This window comes from Cololabis saira, chromosome 6, assembly GCF_033807715.1.
Source record: "Cololabis saira isolate AMF1-May2022 chromosome 6, fColSai1.1, whole genome shotgun sequence".
Taxonomy (NCBI): domain Eukaryota; kingdom Metazoa; phylum Chordata; class Actinopteri; order Beloniformes; family Belonidae; genus Cololabis; species Cololabis saira.
Genome location: NC_084592.1, coordinates 37,504,300 through 37,526,217, shown reverse-complemented (window position 1 = coordinate 37,526,217; position 21,918 = coordinate 37,504,300). Strand labels below are relative to the sequence as shown.

Sequence of the window (21,918 nt, the reverse complement as noted above, 5' to 3'; positions counted from 1 at the left end):
AATGTCAATTTTATATTTTGTCTTACTTATTTTTTTCTTCTTTATGTATTGTTTGTTTTCACGGAGTAAAAGCTAATGTCTCATATTTTTGCTGATCATAAGAAAAAAGGGTAGGCTCTATAAGCTACGGCTTCAGCCTACACCTTTTCGGCAAAAGTTTCAAAGTTTCAAAAATGTTTTTTTTTCTTCCTTTTCATCTTGTTCTGTACAAGCCGAAATAAAGATTCATTCCGACTTCCGACTCTCAGCTTCACCCTTTTCTGCACATCCAGCAACATTCTGGGTTGCTTTCACAAAATAAACTGCATCCAGAAAGCCATGCTCCATCAACTTTCCCTCACCGCCAAAACACGCTTGGAAACACAACCTTCATCATCTTGGAAAGGAAAACACTTTGTGAGAGGAACCATCAGACCCACCTGGATCCCCACATCAGATCCCTGCTGTGAGGTCATAAACGTCTGATGTTACACTAGGGCTGGGCGATATGGACCAAAAGTCATATCTCGATATTTTCTAGCTGAATGGCGATACTCGATATATATCTCGATATTTTTTCTGTGCCATAATTGGGGTTTCCCCCAAAGCATTATAGCATAGCATCTCTGTTAGCTTCATTTTTTTCTGAGGCAAACCCTTAAAAAAACAGTCAGTTTTAATACAAAGCCTCGTGCCAAATGTCACACAGGTACCTTTGTTAACAGAGGTCTGCACAATATCAAAATGTATAAAACAAATGAAATAAAATAAACTGCCTGCATATATAGAATAAAAATGCTTCTTGAATAGAATAAAACAAATATCCCTTTCCTGCATAACAATTAAATTAAAATACACTGTGCAATTAATACAATGTAGACAGTAACAGGCAGACTTTTCCACTGAGGTTGACAGTTGTGCAAATAACAAAACATTTGTGCAAATCTCAAATAAAACATTCAAGTCAATTTGTCACCAAATAAGCTATATCAAAATCAAAAAAAAAAAAAAAAAAAAAAAAAAAATTTTTTTTTTTTAAATTGATATAAACGATATTGTCTCGTACCATATCGCATTTGAAAATATATCGATATATATTAAAATCTCGATATATCGCCCAGCCCTATGTTACACTGACCCTTGACGGCCCTCCTGACTTCGGGGTTGCCACGGACGAGCATCAGTTCTGTTTATTGATTTGGGATACAGCAGATGTCCTTCCTGACACAGCCCTCTCATTTGTCCAGACTTGGGACCCCCACTATGAGAACACGGGCCCGGGAGCAAGAACTGGTGAAGCTCGGCATCAATCCAACAACCTTCGCTTGAAGGACAACAGTCTCTACCCACAATGCCACGGCCACCCCAATTTGCATTTGGTATGGAATGTCCATGTTCATGTTTTCTGAAATTTTTCTGGAGAATGTGAATGTACATGGAAATCCCGCCCTTGGTGATGTCATAGAGAGCCAATGATAGAAAAAACGACTCCAGAACAACATTTTCTCAGCACCCTGAAAGACAGTCCAACCACCGAGAAACTCACCTGTTCAACATTTATTCCACGAAAACAGGAATGCTGGGTTGATGTTAGCGATGGGCGGTATGGACTAAAAAATGTATCACGATTATTTCTGGCATTTATCCCGATAACGATAAAAATGACGATAAAAAAAATACCAATTCAACTCCACCTTTTTAACTATAAATCTATCTCGCTCTCAGATCCACCATGTTTGTTACACAAAAACGTCATCAACGGGAATTTATCTTTCTTTCTTTCTTTCTTTCTTTCTTTCTTTCTTTCTTTCTTTCTTTCTTTCTTTCTTTCTTTCTTTCTTTCTTTCTTTCTTTCTTTCTTTCTTTCCTTCCTTCCTTCCTTCCTTCCTTCCTTCCTTCCTTCCTTCCTTCCTTCCCTCTTTTCTCCCTTCCTTCCTCCTTTCCTTGTTTTCTCCCTTCCTTCTCCCCTTTCCTTCCTTCCTTCCTTCCTTCCTTCCTTCCTTCCTTCCTTCCTTCCTTCCTTCCTTCCTTCCTTCCTTCCTTCCTTCCTTCCTTCCTTCCTTCCTTCCTTCCTTCCTTCCTTCCTTCCTTCCCTCTTTTCTCCCTTCCTTCCTCCTTTCCTTGTTTTCTCCCTTCCTTCTCCCCTTTCCTTCCTTCCTTCCTTCCTTCCTTCCTTCCTTCCTTCCTTCCTTCCTTCCTTCCTTCCTTCCTTCCTTCCTTCCTTCCTTCCTTCCTTCTTTTTTCCCCTTCCTTCCTTCTTCCCTTCCTACCTTCCTTCCTTCCTTCCTTCCTTCCTTCCTTCCTTCCTTCCTTCCTTCCTTCCTTCCTTCCTTCCTTCCTTCCTTCCTTCCTTCCTTCCTTCCTTCCTTCCTTCCCTCTTTTCTCCCTTCCTTCCTCCTTTCCTTGTTTTCTCCCTTCCTTCTCCCCTTTCCTTCCTTCCTTCCTTCCTTCCTTCCTTCCTTCCTTCCTTCCTTCCTTCCTTCCTTCCTTCCTTCCTTCCTTCCTTCCTTCTTTTTTCCCCTTCCTTCCTTCTTCCCTTCCTTCCTTCCTTCCTTCCTTCCTTCCTTCCTTCCTTCCTTCCTTCCTTCCTTCCTTCCTTCCTTCCTTCTTCCCTTCCTCTTTTCTCCCTTCCTTCCTTCCTTCCAAAAATCAGCTTTACACAAAAACGTCATCAACGGGAATTTATCGTTTTTACCGCAACATGACAAATTCTTATCGTGAGGAATTCTTTTGACGGTATATCGTGAACGGTAAAATATCGCCCATTCCTATGTCACATTTTTTCACAAATGCCAAATGATAAAAACGCGTAAAACGGTGAGCCAGGCTGGGTTTATCTTCTGGTTCAGTTTAATGATGACATACTTTACATGATTTGAATCAGCAGTTTGGTAGAAAGCATCCACCTGAGAGTCAGGACATTTGATTAGATTAATGACTTTGATTACATTTTCAGTAAATTATTGGATTAGCGAAGCAAATAAATGGCGGAGAGATGAATGTGAACATCTGTGCGGACTGAAGACCAAAGGAGCTGCTCTCAGTTAATCCTCCACCGATCTGTTTGGCTTTAGGGATCAATAACTCATCTGTCAGTAAAACCTGCGCCGTCTGTGTGCGCCTAGTGATCAAAGGCAGGAAGTACAGCTTGAAGCTTGAATATCAACACGCGTGACCTGAACAGGAAGTTAGCTAGCTGTCAAAGCGCAAACCCATCACGCATGTTAGTTTTTTTTTTAACGCATGAGACAAGTCACATTCTGAAAACACCAGGAGGAATTTCACAGCTACTAAAATGACCCCAGAAGACTTCTGAACATGCGTGCACAGAACCCAGACGATGGACCCGGCTCAGAGGAGGTGAGGCTGTTTACCTGGTCTCCGGCGGGCTTGTGTGTGGTCATGTGACGCTCCAGATGAGCGCGCTGGCTGAAGGTGTCGGCGCACAGCGGGCAGGCAAAGCTCTCCTCGTTCTTCTCGTGGCGATACTTGATGTGCTCCTTCAGAGACGTCAGGCGCTTGTAGCCGCGCTCGCAGTATGGACACGTGAGCAGCTGAGCGAAGTCGTCGGCGGCGCCGGGCGGCAGATCTGCACAGATCCCAGGTCAGAAAATAGGCTTTAAAACCAAACAATGCTTTTATTCAGGCTCGCTCATTTTCATCACATCTGTCCTGGAGTCCAGGACTCGGCTCTCCATCACACGGAATAAAAGCGAGTCCATCTCGTCCTGCCAGTACCTCCAGGACTAGGGCTGTTCGATTTTGCCCAAAAATAAAATCTTGATTTTTTTCTCTCAAAATCCGATTTTCGATTACGATTACGATTATTTTGTGAATTGACAAAAGGCAAAGAAATGATTTCAAATATGCTGTTTTTTTATTGAACATTTGCCCCATTGGGCTTTAAGTGCAAACTTTGCTCTTATTAAACCAAAAATGAATGAATAAAGTGCAAAACTTTGTAAAATAAGTTGAAAAAAAGTTTTAAAAAATATAATAAAATATAAAGTTTTATCTCTGAAAAAAAAATCAGCAAATCTGCACTTGCAAACATACAGTAAGTTATATTTCCAATTAAATAAAACAAGACATTTTCTAATTAATCTAAACTGGGTCTTTGCATGCTAAATAATAATGCAACCCATGAAGGAGGTAGAGGTGTGTAATGTCAGTCATTACATTTGATATTCACATTTACAAGTTTTTTGCAAGGAACACGAGCCGGTCTACTGGTGGCATGTTACAACGCCCCCTCCTACACTAAAGAGCCTCTCCGATGGGGCACTTGTCGCAGGTATTGAGAGGTATTTCCATCAATCATTAATATGTGTGCAGACAAGGTAAAAAAAAAAAGAAAAAAAAAAAAGTGAAAAATCGATTTTACGATTTTCACGTTTTAACATCGTTCTAATTACATAATCGCGATTACGATTTAAAATCGATTAATCGAACAGCCCTATCCAGGACACGACTATCAATCACTACACCGGTGTCAACTCCAAGACGTCTTAAGTGTCACTGTGACTCGCTGACGGTCAGACCAGACATGCAGCTTCCCAACGGACCCAGACTCCTCGCTTCTCAGCTGAAGCTACGTTCACCTTCGTTCATCCCCTGCATCCAGGCCCTCCCTCACCTCAGCCCGGGACAACATCCACACATATCTAGATGGATTTGTTGACCGTCTGAACATCTAAAAACCAGGTTTCAAAGGTGATTCTGATCAGATTTCACAGATCTGTGTCATTCTGAGTGCTTGGGTGGCTAAAATCAAGCTTCAAGTAGTCTTCGGCATCATTGGCAAAGATCACGTCTATCGAAACAGCGGAGATAACCAGCGGTTGATGAAGCGACAACAGACCACAGACCGATCCTCCTCCGTCCCTGGAGCTTTCTCAGAACTTCTTGACAATTTGCATTCATATGTGCCAGTGTACGCTGCCATGGCAACCATGTGGATGAGGGAACGTCAGCGAAGACACACAGATGGGATCTGATCACAAGACCACAGGACGTCGCTGGGCCGCCAGGACGATCGGAAGCGGATCGGAGAAACTGCTTCTGCTGCATCGGTTGGTACGGCCCCCTTGAGATCAAAGTCAAATCCGGAGGAGCCAGACTAATTCAGGAAATTATTTATCTTTCACCCACGTTTTTATTTTTTATACAGCATGTGGTTGCATGGTGACATCACTGTGTAGGGATGGGAATCGAGAACCGGGTCTTGTTGAGAACCGGTTCCCAGTGTTTCAATTCCTTGGAATCGTTTGCCTTTTTCGCAAACGATTCCCTTATCGATTCCAGTGGGCGCGAATGACGTCACCAAGCCCGTTGCGCAACGTGCGCAATCGCGCCCAGCATGAAAACACGGGGACAAAGCGGCATAAACGCTTGAAAGCTTGGTTACATTTTACCAAAAAGGATGACAACAGGGCGACAATTCTTGCGGACAGCAGAGCTCCTGACACAGCTGCAGCATCATCTCATCTATGGAGAAGTTAAAGAGCATCTACCGCTAGATTCTCCTTTCATCAAGGCAGGGAAGAGTATCAGGCCAGAATAGATGAATTTTACCAGCAGTGACTAAGTTTGTGGTGTTGAACATGTTACTGGACTTGTGCAATTGCTAAAAAATAATTTGTTGTTTTAGTTAATTTCTACAGAAGAATATTTATTCTATTATTATTTTATATTAAATACATATTTTACTGTATAATACAAATCATTTTGTGGGACCCCCTGGCACCACCGAGGAGCCCAAGGCTGGGGGCATCTTAAGACCTCACTTATATTTTTTTGTTCAAAGATATAAAAGTTTTATATCTTTGAACAAAAAAGATCAGAGAAACAAAGAAATTGAAACAAAGAAACTATTTTAGTATCAACTTTGTTTTATTAAAAAAAAAGTTGATACTAAAATTGTTTCTTCTCCTTTTTTCCAAATGAGAATCGATAAGAGAATCGATAAAGAATTGAATCGTTAAGCAGAATCGAAAATGGAATCGGAATCGAAAAAATCTTATCAATTCCCATCCCTGTCACTGTGTGGTTGATTTCCTCTCTCACCGTGCTCGCTCTCGTCCTGACCCGCGGCCTCGGGCGTGCTCAGTCGCGTCAACTCCTCTGGGGCTTCTGGGTAAATGATGGCGGTGTCGCTGCGCTGCAGGTACTCCGCGATGGTTGCCGGGTGACCGTCGCCTTCGTCCAGTTTGCGCTTCAGGAAGTAGTCGTTCAACTCGGTAATGCCATCCAGCCGCCTCGCTGAAAGCAGGGAGAACAGACATGGGAGTCAGAGAGAGAGGAGACCGCCATCGGCATCGGGTCCAACGCAGGACGACACCTGAGACGCTGCCGCCCTGACCGTTGCCCTGCGACATTACCACTGATGGAAACTTTACTACTTCATTTCTTTCTACCACAAATCATAAATGTCAGAAAAGAAGCACGTAAAATGGATTTGAGGCCTGAAAGAAAGATCCTAAGATCATTTCTGTAGATGATCATCAATTTCTGATAAAAACAGGATTTAAAAGACATCTGACTGTAAATTGATCCAGATTTCTTTTTATTCACTACAGCAAATGATGTGTTTTATTGGTTTATTTTATCACTTTTTATTTGGCTCTTTGCTGATGGTGGCTTCATCTGAGCTCCTCCAGCACCTCCACAAACCTGCTGATCGATAAGAGTATTGCTTTTTTAGTATTAGCTACTTTTATTATGGTGATTGTTTTTGTTTGGTTTTTTTCATTGACTTTTTTTCTTCTCTACTGTGCTTGATGCCTTTCGTTTTAGCTACTTTTATTATTGACTCACTTGTCTGTTAATTACTTTTATATTGACATACTTTTATATGTCAAGAAGAAGGGTAAATACTGTATATATGTATTATTGTTGTTATTATTATTGTTATTGCTATTATCATTCTTTTATATATCGGATATTCTTAGATTGCAAGAAGGGGCCGGACTAGATAAGCATTTGCTTCTTCCTGTCCCTTCTTGAACAAAACTGGTTGTGCTTTATTATTGTTGTTGATGCATGGTGTGTTTTTTTTTTATTGTTTTGTTCAAGATGAATAAAGATCAAAAATCAATCAAAAAAAAAAAGTATTGATCTCACCTGCACTGTTTCCCCCAGCCTGCAGCGCGCCGTACTCATCCCTCCGGTCATCTGTCAGACAGAAAACACGTTTACCACCTTCTCCATCGTGCTCCCTCTCCTCTGAGACGTAAAGACATAAAAAATCCTATCGGCAACGCTAATCACACCCTTCCTGCCCAAGACTGAAACACAGCGGCTCAGTCGGGTTCGGGGTCAGTTCGCTGCTGTGTTTGGATCCGAGTCCTGCTGCATATTCCAGTCTCACGTCCTCACATTTGAGTCACATTTGAGAGTTTGGGCAGTCGAGACGACGCCAGGAGGGAAAGACATCAGTTGTGGTCTTACATGAATCTGTAAAGGCTTAAAACATTATTTCTGATCATGAAACTATTTGAAGCTCAGCGTTCTACATTAAGGAAAGTTATTTACGTCTGAAAATAATCCAGACAGTTGTCAGTCCTCCCAGGAGGGGATGTCCCAGCAGACCCCACCGAGCATGCAAGACCGGACGTGTGTGTTGGGAGAGTTTCCAGAAGGAAACCTCTTCTGTCTACTAGGAAGAGGAGAGGACGATTGAGTTGTGGAACAACGTTCTCCGGACACGTGAGACCAACGTGGAGGTCTCACGGAGGAGGGATGGCATGAGGTTGCTCTGCAGCCACAGAATCCAGGTAAGCTGCAGACAGCAACCTGACCTTGACCTCCTCTGCGACTCAAATGTGAGGACATGAGACTAGGCATGGGGCGATATACGATATTATCGTATATCGCGATAAAAAACGGCCGCGATAACGTTATCGTGGGGTACTGTAATTATCGCCAATTTTTTTTTTTTTTTTGGTCACACAAGGCTACCAGCCAGGTAGAAGCCAGTGTTATTTTTTTCATGTATTTTATTAATATTATTTATTATTATTATTTATTTAATATTTTTTCAGAGAGTAGTACAATCCGTGTACATTTGACTACTGTGGCACTTTATTTTCACTCAATCTTTGTGTTGGCCATGCAGCTTTTGTTTTGTATACTACAGAGCAGTGCCTTTATTTTATTATTTTTCCAGAGAGCCGTACTAAGTAGCAGGCAGCCAGCCACTGTTAAAGTTTCAGAGAGTAATACAATCAGTGTGCATTTGGCTCTACTTTGTCACTTTATTTCTATTTGTCACTTATTTCTTTCGACTCTGAGGGAAGTATTTGCTTACAAAAAAAGAAAGTTCAAATAAGTACCGGTACTATAGTTTACACATTGTAATGCATAACATTTAGAGTACACTATTTGTTCTCTACCTCAAGTGTCACTGTGTTGAGAATGATTTGAGAATAAATGTTCTGAAGGAACCAGTGGATCCACGGTTAGTGTTTTTCCTTGCATTTTAAGAATTTTATAAGCGACACGCTAATATCGTGATAATATCGTAATCGTGATATTTTTGTCCACTAATATCGTGATATGGGCAGCACGGTGGCTTAGTGGTTAGCACTGTTGCCTCACAGCAAGAAGGTCCCCGGTTCGACTACCAGGCCCGGCAGGGGCCTTTCTGTGTGGAGTTTGCATGTTCTCCCCGTGCTTGCGTGGGTTTTCTCCGGGTACTCCGGCTTCCTCCCACAGTCCAAAAACATGCATATTAGGTTAATTGGTGATTCTAAATTGCCCGTAGGTGTGAGTGTGGTTGTGAGCATGGTTTGTGTGTTTATATGTGACCCTGTGATGGACTGGTGACCTGTCCAGGGTGTAACCCCTGCCTCTCACCTGAAAATAGCTGGGATAGGCTCCAGCAGACCCCCGTTACCCCGCAAGGGATAAAGCGGGTATAGATAATGGATGGATAATATCGTGATATGAAATTTTCATATCGTCCCATGCCTACATGAGACTGGAACATGCAGCAAGACTCGGATCCAAACACAGCAGCGAACTGACCCCGAACCCGACTGAGCTGCTGTGTCTCAGTCGTAGAGAAGGACGGACCAGAATTCTTCCAGAACCACATCAAAGTATAATCCCCGGGCCACTTGCTGCTGCATGAACATTCTTTACTTTTTCTAATTTAATGCCACTTGTGAGAGAAGTTGGGCGAAGCATCTTTCCAGCACATGGCCCCGACCTGCTGATGCACTGATGCTGATGACACTCACCGAGGTGTGCGTCCTCCTCCAGCCTCCAGCTCTGCGCCTCCTCCTGGCCTTCCACCTCCTCCTGGTCCCGGAGGGACAGCAGGGCGTGGCCGACCCGGGGCGACGCCTCCAGACAGGGCATCCCGGCGGGGCTGCCTGCCTCCTCATCCTCCGCCCTTCCTCGTCCTCCTGCTCCGTCAGCGAGGCCGTTGTCGTCGCACAGCGGAGTCCTGTCCTCCTCGTCGGTCTCCGAGGTCGTCTCCACCACGTTGTCATAGGTCAGGACTGAAGTCAGCAGGATGAAAGGAGAGAAAGGGAAGAGAGGGAAACGGGAGGAGGAGTTAATTCACAGAACACAAAGGTTTTTTTTGACATTGGTTGCCGTGACAACGGTGTGTCCTCTTCGTGTGTTGGACCTGCTCAGGCTGTCAGAGGTAAAGTGCTGGGGGGGGGGGGTGACATCATGGGAACAGCTGCCGAACCCGCCTCCAGCAGGAGGGAGGTCATCTTCAGTCTCATTGTCGCTGCCGAGCCGAACACGGATTCTTGGACGGCCTCTCCTGCGTCTTATCACATTTCCTGCGACAGATTTCACCGTCAGACCAAAACACTCTGGCAGCAGGCGGGTGGCCACAGGTCCCCCACTTCCCCCGCCCCCACGGCTACACGGAGATTAGTCTGTTCATAATATGATCTTTGTCTGCAGCCGCCGCAGCGCTCGCCTCCCGGACAACTGCGCAACAGGTGCAAATTAAAAGGGGAGCCACGGTGGGCTGGGCTGAAATCTGCTGACCTGGGCTGAATACCAAGAGCGGGGGCGGAGGGGCGGCGGCGGGCGAGCAGGGAGGGGGGCGTGGGACAGGCCAGGCTTTAATAAGAGGTGTGACCGGTTCAGACGGGTAAAGCCCTCCGTGATCAAACACGGCGCAGAAAGGAGCTGAGAGACGGAGCGCTCGCTGTGTGGTCCAAGGTATACGTCGGGTATAATATGACCCCTGCCACACACACACACACACACACACACACACACACACACACACACACACACACACACAGGGCCTGCAGTCAGCGCCCCCCAAACACACACAGCTATTGTGGTGAAAGAAAGCGTGACCTGCCGCAGCAGCGTGCAGCTCGCTCTTTCATCCGAGCTTAACGGATGAAGACGGAGTGAACGACCTGCGCTCAGTCATCAGCACCAACAACCAATCCCAGCCGCGCCTGCATCCAGCGGGGACGTGATGCCGCTGGAACGCTACAACCCATCATAAACAACAGCAGCCGCGCACTGGAAGTCAGCCCGCCGACGAGAACAGCTGCGGGTCTGTGGCTCCACGGCGTTGCCTTCTCCACTCAGGACGCCGTTTTTTACGCTCACAGTCATTTCTGCATCAACAACAGCAGCAAGAGGAAAAAAACAACCCAGAATAAACCATCAAACAGACAAAAAGACACGGGTGACCCTGTAAACACAACAGTCACATGACTGGGTCACATGACAAACGTCAGCTGTCACAAGGAGCACAGCCGCCATTTTCTAGAAAAAACGTCTGCAGCCACGACGTAGCCTCTGCTGCAGTGAGAGATCACTCTGAACAGAGGAGTGATGCATCACCCTAACCTGAATCTGAGGCACCATCACTGGAACGAGGATATTAGGGCTGGGCGATATGAACCAAAAGTCATATCTCGATATTTTCTAGCTAAATGGCGATACTCGATATATATCTCGATATTTTTTCTGTGCCTTAATTGGGGTTTCCCCCAAAGCATTATAGCATAGCATCTCTGTTAGCTTCATTTTTTTCTGATCAAACCCTTAAAAAAACAGTCAGTTTTAATACAAAGCCTCGTGCCAAATGTCACACAGGTTCCTTTATTAACAGAGGTCTGCACAATATCAAAATGTATAAAACAAATGAAATAAAAATAAACTGCCTGCATATATAGAATAAAAATGCTTCTTGAATAAAATAAAACAAATATCCCTTTCCTGCATAACAATTAAATTAAAATACACTGTGCAATTAGTACAATGTAGACAGTAACAGGCAGACTTTTCCACTGAGGTTGACAGTTGTGCAAATAAAACATTTGTGCAAATCTCAAATAGAACATTCAAGTCAATTTGTCACAAAATAAGCTATATCAAAATCATTAAAAAAAAAATGTAAAAAAAAAAAAAATGTAAAAAATTTTTTTATTTTTTTTTAAAATCGATATAAACGATATTGTCTCGTACCATATCGTGTTTGAAAATATATCGATATATATTAAAATCTCGATATATCGCCCAGCCCTAGAGGATATCAGTAAATTAAAGTAAGGAATCACTCCAAACTTGGGGTGAGATTTCAAAACTGGGTCTGGCTTTAAATGAAAGAGTGAGATGTCACGATATGAAAGAGGGAAGTATCACTCTGCACACGGAGTGATGCAGCACTCAAACCTGAAAAGTGGTGTGTCACTGATCTGAAGAGTGAGGTATCGGTGGAAAATAAACTCGAGCTCAGGAGTGATGCGTCACTCTGAGGTACGGAGTGAGAGAAATATGGGAGTGAGACGTGTGGACTACAGAGTGAGACATGGCTGTGCAGGACTACTGTAGCTGTAACGGGTGAAACCAGCCCGTCTCACTGGTTGAACCTGACTCACTCCGAGCTTCGGAGTGAGACGTCACCCTGAGATAATGATCTCTGCAGCCTTTGTGTCCTTTCAGGGAGTGGAGGACAAAACAGCCGCGAGACATCGCAGGCAGATCCCCCCCACATTAACCCCCCCCGTGTTGTTGTCCTTCTCCTCAAACATTCTCTCTCAGTCTTGATAGAAGAACTCGCTCACTCGCTTCCTCCTCACAAGCGGCCCCAGCTGTTTTTGGGGGGTGGGTGGGGGGTTTTCCGGGAAGGTGCTCAGGGGAAGGTATGTGACACGGATCCGAGTGAACAGTGGCTCGTGTGTGCGACGCCGCGACGCTGCGGCGCAGGTGCTGCAGCCGGGAGGAAGAGGAGGGAAACCTGCCTCTTTGTCCTTCTGGCTGTTCTACAAATAAAATGCACCTTAAAAAAAACCACATAAACATTGTAATCACACGGCAAAATCTTGATTGACGAGCTGACAAAAATACCCTAATGTGACCAACACGTGTCCTGGTGTCCGAGTCCACCTGCGTCACACTGGTTTCCTCTTCACATCTCCTCCGTGACCTCCTCCGTGTCATGTGACCTGAGCCTGAACACTCAAACACTCCCAGACAGGACCAGGTCAATCCATCAGTGCCTGATCAGCAGGTCTGAGGTGCACGTGGACACAACCAGCAGACTGCAGGAAGCGTTTAGCATCGCACCTTCACGGGCGGCCCGTCCCGGCTCCCTCGGGGTCAACCGTCCGCAGCTTCCCCGCAAAGCAGGCGGCCATCATCAGCCAAATCCAAGCAGGCACGAGCGACCGCATCCTCCCGCCGCCGTGGTGGAGGGGACACGCTCGGCCCTCCCGAGGACCGTCCAGGTATCCACCTGGAGACTGATAATCCGCATCGCCGCAGCACCAGCCCGGTCCAGGTGCTGCGTCTGCATCCCGCTGCTCGCTGCAAGGTACTGAGATAAAAGCAGCTCCCTCCTCCGCTCTGCTGCCTCGCTCTCCCCACACAGATCACCTGAGCAGCAGCCGGGGGGGAGGGGAGGAGGTGAGACAGGTTGCCGTGGAAATGAGGTCGCTGCCTAGTGGCAGTAAACTGGAAGTGACAGAACAGAGGCAGGTGCAGCAAACGGGACGGAGCGGCCATCTCTCGCGGGGTGTGGGGGGGGCTCAGGTCGCCCTGTGACCGACCCATGACCCCTTCACGCTCACAGTCACACGGAGGTGACGCAGGAAGTCAGAAAGAGAATAAATATCCCCTGTTACTGCCTCTGGAGGCTTTAGGAGGGCGACACCGATCAGGCCTTCCATGAGAGGGTCATCGGCAGGTGTCCACAGTTGACCGTCTAGCAATTTGCTGGTCAGGTGTGTTGTAACACAATGCCAAGAGGGAAAGACATCAGCGTTGATATTTCACAAGCAAGTAGGAAACATTTGGAGTTCAGTGTTCTTCTGCGAGGAAGATTATTCAAAAGTGGAAGAAGTGGAGTGCATACGAGACGCTGGTCTGCCGTCCTGTGGGTGGACGTCCCAGCAGATTAGGGCTGTCCGATTTTGCCCAAAAATAAAAACTTGGGGTGAGATTTCAAAACTGGGTCTGGCTTTAAATGAAAGAGTGAGATGTCACGATATGAAAGAGGGAAGTATCACTCTGCACACAGAGTAATGCAGCACTCGAACCTGAAAAGTGATGTGTCACTAGGGCTGTTCGATTTTGCCCAAAAATAAAATCTCTATTTTTTTTTCCTCTCAAAATCCGATTTTCGATTACGATTACGATTATTTTGTGAATTGACAAAAGGCAAAGAAATTATTTCAAATATGCTTTTTTTTTTATATAACATTTGCCCCATTGGGCTTTAAGTGCAAACTTTGCTCTTATTAAACCAAAAATGAATGAATAAAGTGCAAAACTCTGTAAAATAAGTTGAAAAAAAGTTTTAAAAAATATAATAAAATATAAAGTTTTATCTCTGAAAAAAAAATCAGCAAATCAGCACTTGCAAACATACAGTAAGTTATATTTCCAATTAAATAAAACAAGACATTTTCTAATTAAACTAAACTGGGTCTTTGCATGCTAAATAATAATGCACTAAAGAGCCTCTCCCATGGGGCACTTGTCGCAGGTATTGAGAGGTATTTCCATCAATCATTAATATGGTATCAATCATTAATATGTGTGCAGACAAGGTAAAAAAAAAAAAAGTGAAAAATCGATTTTACGAGTTTCACGTTTTAACATCGTTCTAATTACATAATCGCGATTACGATTTAAAATCGATTAATCGAACAGCCCTACAGCAGATATACCGCGAGGTCAGACTGTGAAATTCTCAGATAAAAAACCTGCATCTCTGAAGTTGGAGACTTCACCGGATATGTTTAAGTTCAAGGTCCAAGCCAGAACGATAAAAAGTTCAGTTTCCTGGGGAAACTGTTTCCTCTGAAACACCAGAGGTTCACGCCTGAGGTTCACGAAAGTCTGGACCGGCGGACTTCTGAAACAACGTGCCCCGGACCACAGTGGAGTCTTAATGTCCAGAACCATTTTTGGGGGGAATCTAAACCCAACATTCATAAAAATGTAACAACATTCCTCCAGTCATGTGACACACTGATAAAGTTAGACAGGAAATGACCCGTACAGGTCATTGCTGGTAAGGGTGGATCGAGAAGCTCCTTAACCGTGGGGGTACTTGGTATTGCCCAGTTGATTTCACAAGGTCCTTTGTTCAGACTACAGGACAGCTGACTGTTGTAGTCAGGCCGCTGGAACCATGTTGACACGGCGGCGTGCACCGGGTACCAGGACCACAGGGTGGTAAGAGCTGCTCGTCCACGTGACACGTGCAGACGAATGGGATCACAGAAAACTTTGAACACAACGGTACACAAACCAACAGTTCATCGTACTTCTTCTTCTGTTTTCTGCTGTTAAGCACCGCGCCATTTACAGTATTTCTGCAGTTTCTATGAAATTAGCTGCTTTTCTACTCAAGTTCCACGTTTGTTTTAGTTTCAACTAGGGCTGTTCGATAAATCGATTTTAAATCGTAATCGCGATTATGTAATTAGAACGATGTTAAAACGTGAAACTCGTAAAAACGATTTTTCACTTTTTTTTTTTTAAATTTTAAAAATGTTTTTAATTGGAAATATAACTTACTGTATGTTTGCAAGTGCTGATTTGCTGATTTTTTTTCAGAGATAAAACTTTATATTTTATTATATTTTTTAAAACTTTTTTTCAACTTATTTTACAGAGTTTTGCACTTTATTCATTCATTTTGGGGCAAATGTTCAATAAAAAAACAGCATATTTGAAATAATTTCTTTGCCTTTTTGTCAATTCACAAAATAATCGTAATCGTAATCGAAAATCGGATTTTGAGAGAAAAAAATCGAGATTTTATTTTTGGGCAAAATCGAACAGCCCTAGTTTCAACTTTCATCAGCAGCTGCAGGAGAGGCAGCGAGTACAGGACACCTCTGTGGCTCCAGGCTGAGCTGACGGCCTGAATGTTGAGCCCCCTTGAGGCGTCAGGTGTGTCAGGAGCGTCTGACCCGCTGCGGTTTAGTCTGAACAGGCGTGTCCATGTCGGAGGTGAAATCTTTCCTGCAGCTGGGTGGATATGTATCTGTGTTGGATCTGAATGAGTGCCTGTAATCTGCAGGGCCGGAGCAACAGGCTGGAGACCGATGCGGGGAGGGGCCCTGAGGCCCCGTAGCCCCCACCGGCCTGGCAGCCCCCCCCAAACCCCCCCCCCCCCCCCCCCCCCCCGCCCCCACCTCGTCTCAGACACAGTCACCATCTGTGTCCTGCCTCCACACATGAGGACAACAACTGATGAGATGGAGTACAAGAGCCCGGTGCTCACCTGCAGAGTACTACAGCTGAGTATTACTGCTGAGTATTACTGCAGAGTATTACTGCAGAGTACTACAGCTGAGTATTACTGCTGAGTATTACTGCTGAGTATTACTGCTGAGTACTACTGCTGAGTATTACAGCCGAGTATTACTGCTGAGTACTGCAGCTGAGTATTACTGCTGAGTATTACTGCTGAGTATTACTGCTGAGTATTACTGCTGAGTACTACTGCTGAGTATTACAGCCGAGTATTACTGCTGAGTACTACAGCTGAGTATTACTGCTGAGTATTACTGCAGAGTATTACTGCAGAGTACTACAGCTGAGTATTACTGCAGAGTATTACAGCCGAGTATTACTGCAGAGTACTACTGCTGAGTATTACTGCTGAGTATTACTGCTGAGTATTACTGCAGAGTATTGCAATAGTATATGCAAGTGAAATTACTGTGCTGTTTTTTTGTTTTATGCTGTTTTTTTGTTTTATTTTGTTTTGTTTTGTAAAATTGTCTTGATCGGCCATTTTGTATTATTATTTCTGTTTTACTTGTTCATATTTACGTTATATATCATTTGCATGTTCGGAATAAATCACTAACTAACTAACTAACTAACTAGTATTACTGCTGAGTATTACTGCTACACGCACCAGTAGATTCCACCTCCTTGCTGAGCTGATAGACAGAACTAGCCACGCCCCCTGTGATGTCATCATGGGTTCCTGAAGAGGCTGTTCAAGCCTCTTTTTGTGGCCCGGGAGCCGGTGGGAACCGTACTTCCCTGTAGTCCAGATCCAGACCCTGGTGGTCCGTAAAGGAGCTGCAGGTCTGGATCCAGAACCTAGTGGTCAGTAGAAGAACTGCAGCTGATTTTAAAACTCCCTTGAACTCAACCCAGAAAACTGGACCCTGCTTAGCCGGGTCCAGCCCTGGGTCCAGACTAGGCATGGGACGATATGAAAATTTCATATCACGATATTAGTGGACAAAAATATCACGATTACGATATTATCACGATATTAGCGTGTCGCTTATAAAATTCTTAAAATGCAAGGAAAAACACTAACCATGGATCCACTGGTTCCTTCAGAACATTTATTCTCAAATCATTCTCAACACAGTGACACTTGAGGTAGAGAACAAATAGTGTACTGTAAATGTTATGCATTACAAAGTGTAAACTATAGTACCGATACTTATTTGAACTTTCTTTTTTTGTAAGAAAATACTTCCCTGAGAGTCGAAAGAAATAAGTGACAAATAGAAATAAAGTGACAAAGTAGAGCCAAATGCACACTGATTGTATTACTCTCTGAAACTTAGTACGGCTCTCTGGAAAAATAATAAAATAAAGGCACTGCTCTGTAGTATACAAAACAAAAGCTGCATGGCCAACACAAAGATTGAGTGAAAATAAAGTGCCACAGTAGTCAAATGCACACGGATTGTACTACTCTCTGAAAAAATATTAAATAAATAATAATAATAAATAATATTAATAAAATACATGAAAAAAATAACACTGGCTTCTACCTGGCTGGTAGCCTTGTGTGACCAAAAAAAAAAAAAAAATTGGCGATAATTACAGTACCCCACGATAACGTTATCGCGGCCGTTTTTTATCGCGATATACGATAATATCGTATATCGCCCCATGCCTAGTGCAGACCTCCGAGCTGCAGTCCGGTTGCTGAGCCAGCTGAGAGGACGTTTGGTGTAATGAGCTTTCTGTGATCTGTGTGTCATCCAGACTCAGATTCCTGAAGGGGCAGCAGCAGCTCCCTGCTCCATCGCCATGGAAACACCCAGCGCTCAGCAGCGATGTGTTGTGGTGTCGTCCAGGAAGTTATCTACAGACCAGAGACCTTCAGCTGTCCTTCAGCCTCGCTCCATCCATCCCGAGTTCTCCTCCTCCTAACGTCCTGGTTGGGAGGCGGTCAGGAAGGGAGAAGGCGGAGCATTTGCAGATGTGGTTAACACCAGCCAATGATTGATCAGCGAGGTGTGATGTCTACGTCAGCTCATAAATCCTCCCGCCACGCCGCCATGAGCCCAGCCACAGTAAATATTTTAGTCTCTATTGTTTCCACCGTTTCCTGTCAGACGCTTCTGGGACGCCGCTCTCCCTGATCACATGACTCATCTCCAAAACAGGAAGTAGACTGCGATGTTAACGTGGGACTAAGATGGGAGACTAGAAGGAATTTGCTGAGTGAGAGAAGAAGAGCGCTGGGGTGTCTGAGTCTGGAGCTGATCGGGACGCTCACGCCTGACGCGGGATGGGAGCTGGTCCACGCCTAGGACGGGCCTTGGGTTAAGTTGGTCTCACGCCACAAACGGTGGGCTGACTGGTCGGTCCAGAGACGTCAGTCGTCCCTCCAGGTCTGTGTCCGGTTTTAAGAGCACGTAGGCAGTACTGGAGTTGAGGGGGGATGAAGGGGGATGGCATCCCCCCTGAAATAAAAACGGTCCAAATCATCCCCCCTGAAATAAAAATGGTCCAAATCATCCCCCCTGTAAAACTGCCATCCTGCCTTTCCATCCCTTATGTCATTTCATCAATGAATGTGGTTTTACTGCTATTTCAACATTTAGAGTCATCACCAGAAAAATAACACCAGAAAAATAACTTATTTGACAATTTTCACCTGTTTCAAGTAAATTTTCACTTGAAATAAGTAGGAAAATCTCTCAATGGGACAAGATTTATCTTCTTATTACAAGCAATAAAATCTTGTTCCACTGGCAGATTTTTCTACTAATTTTAAGTGAAAATCTACTTGAAACAGGTGAATATTGTTGTTTTTTCCAGTGATGAGTCTTGTTATGTGTAATGAGATTTTTTTTTTTTTTTACTAAAATGAGACATTTTAACTAGAAGTAAGACAAATATTCTTGTTAAGATTTTGAGTTTTTTGCAGTGATCCATTTTACTTATCCTGTGAAGGACAGAGTCATATTGATAAGTTCAGAAAACTGTTTTTTATTGTTGTGTTTTGATGTATTTGATGTAAGCCCAGTGGATATTTAAAGCTTACAAGGCTGCATTTAACTGCTGCTATGTCATTCCTGCAGTATTTCTGCAGGTGTTTTGATCAGTGCTATTATTTGTAATATATTATATTATTTGTAGTCAGCACAAATTATCTGTCCCCATATGATAAAATCCACCATCCCCCTGATTTTCTTTTACAACTCGAGTACTGCACGTAGGAACACATGGGACGACGAACGCCGCATTTAAGGCGCCACAAACACAGAACTTGAGAATTAAAGAGGAGCAGAGTGATGAAGAGGAGCTGCGACTCTCAGGGCTCGGCCTCCAGACGGGCCCTGGCACAGAAAGCTGCTCATTTGTGAGGTATGCGCTGCGGACGGAGCGTCTAAGAATGGAGCAAATCCCTAAAAGACAGCGGTGACGGGGGGGCGGAGGAGGCGGGGCAGAGGAAGACTTTCCATGGCCGACCTGTTGGCAGCCCGTCGTGTAATTACAGCCACCACATCCCAGCGTTCCCCATGAGGCCGAGCACTCGGAGACAAAACAGGAGAGTCGCTCTGTAATTCACCCCTCGCAGCGAGGAGGGGGGCAAACACACCAACCGCAGGATCATTTTTCCTCTCAAACAAAATACCAACAAAAACGTCACTGCAGAGTTTTAACAGCTTTTATTTCCTTTTTCAGTTTGATTCCTTCAGTCCAGCTTCGGTTGAGTTTTTAGTTTAACCAGTCGCTTTAGTTTCAGTTTTTAGTTTTGGTAAAAAGTTTCTCTTCAACAACAACAACAACAACAACAACAACATAGGCTGGACGATATATATTTTAATATATATCGATATATTTTCAAACGCGATATGGTACGAGACACTATCGTTTATATCAATTAAAAAAAAAATAATAATAATATCGTTTATATCAATTTCTAAAAAAAAAAAAAAAAAAATTTTGTTTTTTTAATGATATTGATATAGCTTATTTTGTGACAAATTGACTTGAATGTTTTATTTGAGATTTGCACAAATGTTTTGTTATTTGCACAACTGTCAACCTCAGTGGAAAAGTCTGCCTGTTACTGTCTACATTGTATTAATTGCACAGTGTATTTGAATTTAATTTTTATGCAGGAAAGGGATATTTGTTTTATTTTATTCAAGAAGCATTTTTATTCCCTATATGCAGGCAGTTTATTTTTATTTCATTTGTTTTATACATTTTGATATTGTGCAGACCTCCTTTAATAAAGGTACCTGTGTGACATTTGGCACGAGGCTTTGTATTAAAACTGACTGTTTTTTTAAGGGTTTGCCACAGAAAAAAATGAAGCTAATAGAGATGCTATGCTATAATGCTTTAGGGGAAACACCAATTATGGCACAGAAAAAATATCGAGATATATATCGAGTATCGCCATTTAGCTAGAAAATATCGAGATATGACTTTTGGTCCATATCGCCCAGCCCTACAACATCAACAACAAATCACATGGAAAAAGGCTGCATCTACAGCATCCGTTGGATTCAGGAGGGTTATCAGCAGCCAGGTGATCTGCAGGTGTGCAGACATCTGTAAAAGCTGCAGCATGGAGGTCTGGAGCTTCACACAATACCGAGAGGGAAAGACATCGTCAATGGTTCTCAAAACTTCTGGATCAACGTCCTCTGGACAGATGAGACCAGAGTGGAGAGGTTTGGTCTTCACGTCCAGAACATTGTTTGGACGGTTCATGAGTTGGGCAGGAAGAAGACCTGGAGACCTTGAAGTCATTGAATGAACGTCAACTCTGTAACCTACGACATCTCTCTGGATCAGTGGATCCAGCAGGTGAACGTTCATGGATGCACGAACAGTAGGGATGGGCGGTATGGACTAAAAAATGTATCACGATAATTTCCGGCATTTATCCCGATAACGATTAAAAAATACCAATTCAACTCCACCTTTTCAACTATAAATCTATTTCGCTCTCAGATCCGCCATGTTTGTTACACAAATCGTCATCAACGGGAATTTATCCTTTTTTCTTTCTTTCTTTCTTTCTTTCTTTCTTTCTTTCTTTCTTTCTTTCTTTCTTTCTTTCTTTCAGGCTCATTTCCTTCCTTCCTACCTTCTTTCCTCCTGCTCTCTCCTTCCCTCTTCCCTTCCTCTTTTCTCCCTTCCTTCCTTCTTTCCTCCTGCTCTCCTTCCTTCTTTTTCTCCCTTCCTCCCTTCCTCCCTTCCTTCCTTCCTTCCTTCCTTCCTTCCTTCCTTCCTTCCTTCCTTCCTTCCTTCCTTCCTTCCTTCCTTCCTTCCTTCCTTCCTCCTGCTCTCTCCTTCCTTCTTTTCTTCCTCTTTTCTCCCTTCCTTCCTTCCTTCCTTCCTTCCTTCCTTCCTTCCTTCCTTCCTTCCTTCCTTCCTTCCTTCCTTCCTTCCTTCCTTCCTTCCTTCCTTCCTTCCTTCCTTCCTTCCTTCCCGTACGTTGTGGATTTAACGCAGAACCATAAATCATTTTTACACAAAAACTTTATCAACGGGAATTTATCGTTTTTACCGTGAGATGACAAATTCTTATTGTGAGGAGTTTTTTGGACGGTATATCGTGAACGGTAAAATATCGCCCATTCCTAACGAACAGTTAAGAGTTGAATCTCACATGAAAAGGACTTGCCACGTACAGGGAGGGCCAGCTGAGGGGTTTGGGGGCCCCATCCAGCCCCCGGTTGGGTTTGCATGTGGCGCGTCACCAGAGTCATTAACCGGGAACTAAACCTGGATGAAGAAGCAGATTACAGCTGTGTGCGGCGACTCCTCGCCCTCGACTCTCCAGACCTGCTGCAGGAATGACCTTGACGATTTTCAGGCCTTAAACGGGCGTGACGGTGCGAGAGCGCTGGGAAGGTGGCGCGGCGTGCGGCCTGCAGACCTGAGAGTTTAACGTTAACCCTATCAGCCGCAGGGCGACGGTTACGGCCTCACCTCGGCACGGTGTGTCGCCTGATTAGACAAACACAGGAGAAAACACTGCTGCTGCGCTCAGATAAGACCCGACACCCTGATATCAGGACAGCGTCTGCCCTCACGTGTGTGTGTGTGTGTGTGTGTGGGGGGGGGGGGGGGGCGGCTGAGGAGAAGGAGGTCAGAGGTGTGAACAACTCCTCTCTCTGCTCTCATTGCATGACTAGTCGTCGACTCATGAAGCAGAACAGAGCTTGACACAGAAACTCGAGTAATCTACTT

General features: G+C 44.3%; 1 protein-coding gene across 2 annotated transcripts in view; it reads right to left on the bottom strand.

Moving 5' to 3' along the window:
• The window catches only part of LOC133446169 (zinc finger E-box-binding homeobox 2-like), a 65,874-nt gene that overhangs the window by 18,861 nt on the left and 25,095 nt on the right, over nucleotides 1-21,918 (bottom strand). For both annotated transcript variants that reach the window (XM_061724079.1, XM_061724078.1), the window contains 4 exons: nucleotides 9,222-9,485; nucleotides 7,102-7,152; nucleotides 6,046-6,240; nucleotides 3,354-3,568 (listed from right to left, as the gene is read on the bottom strand). In XM_061724079.1, coding sequence (XP_061580063.1) covers nucleotides 3,354-3,568; nucleotides 6,046-6,240; nucleotides 7,102-7,152; nucleotides 9,222-9,485 — 725 coding nt within the window. The remainder of the gene's footprint in view (nucleotides 1-3,353; nucleotides 3,569-6,045; nucleotides 6,241-7,101; nucleotides 7,153-9,221; nucleotides 9,486-21,918) is intronic.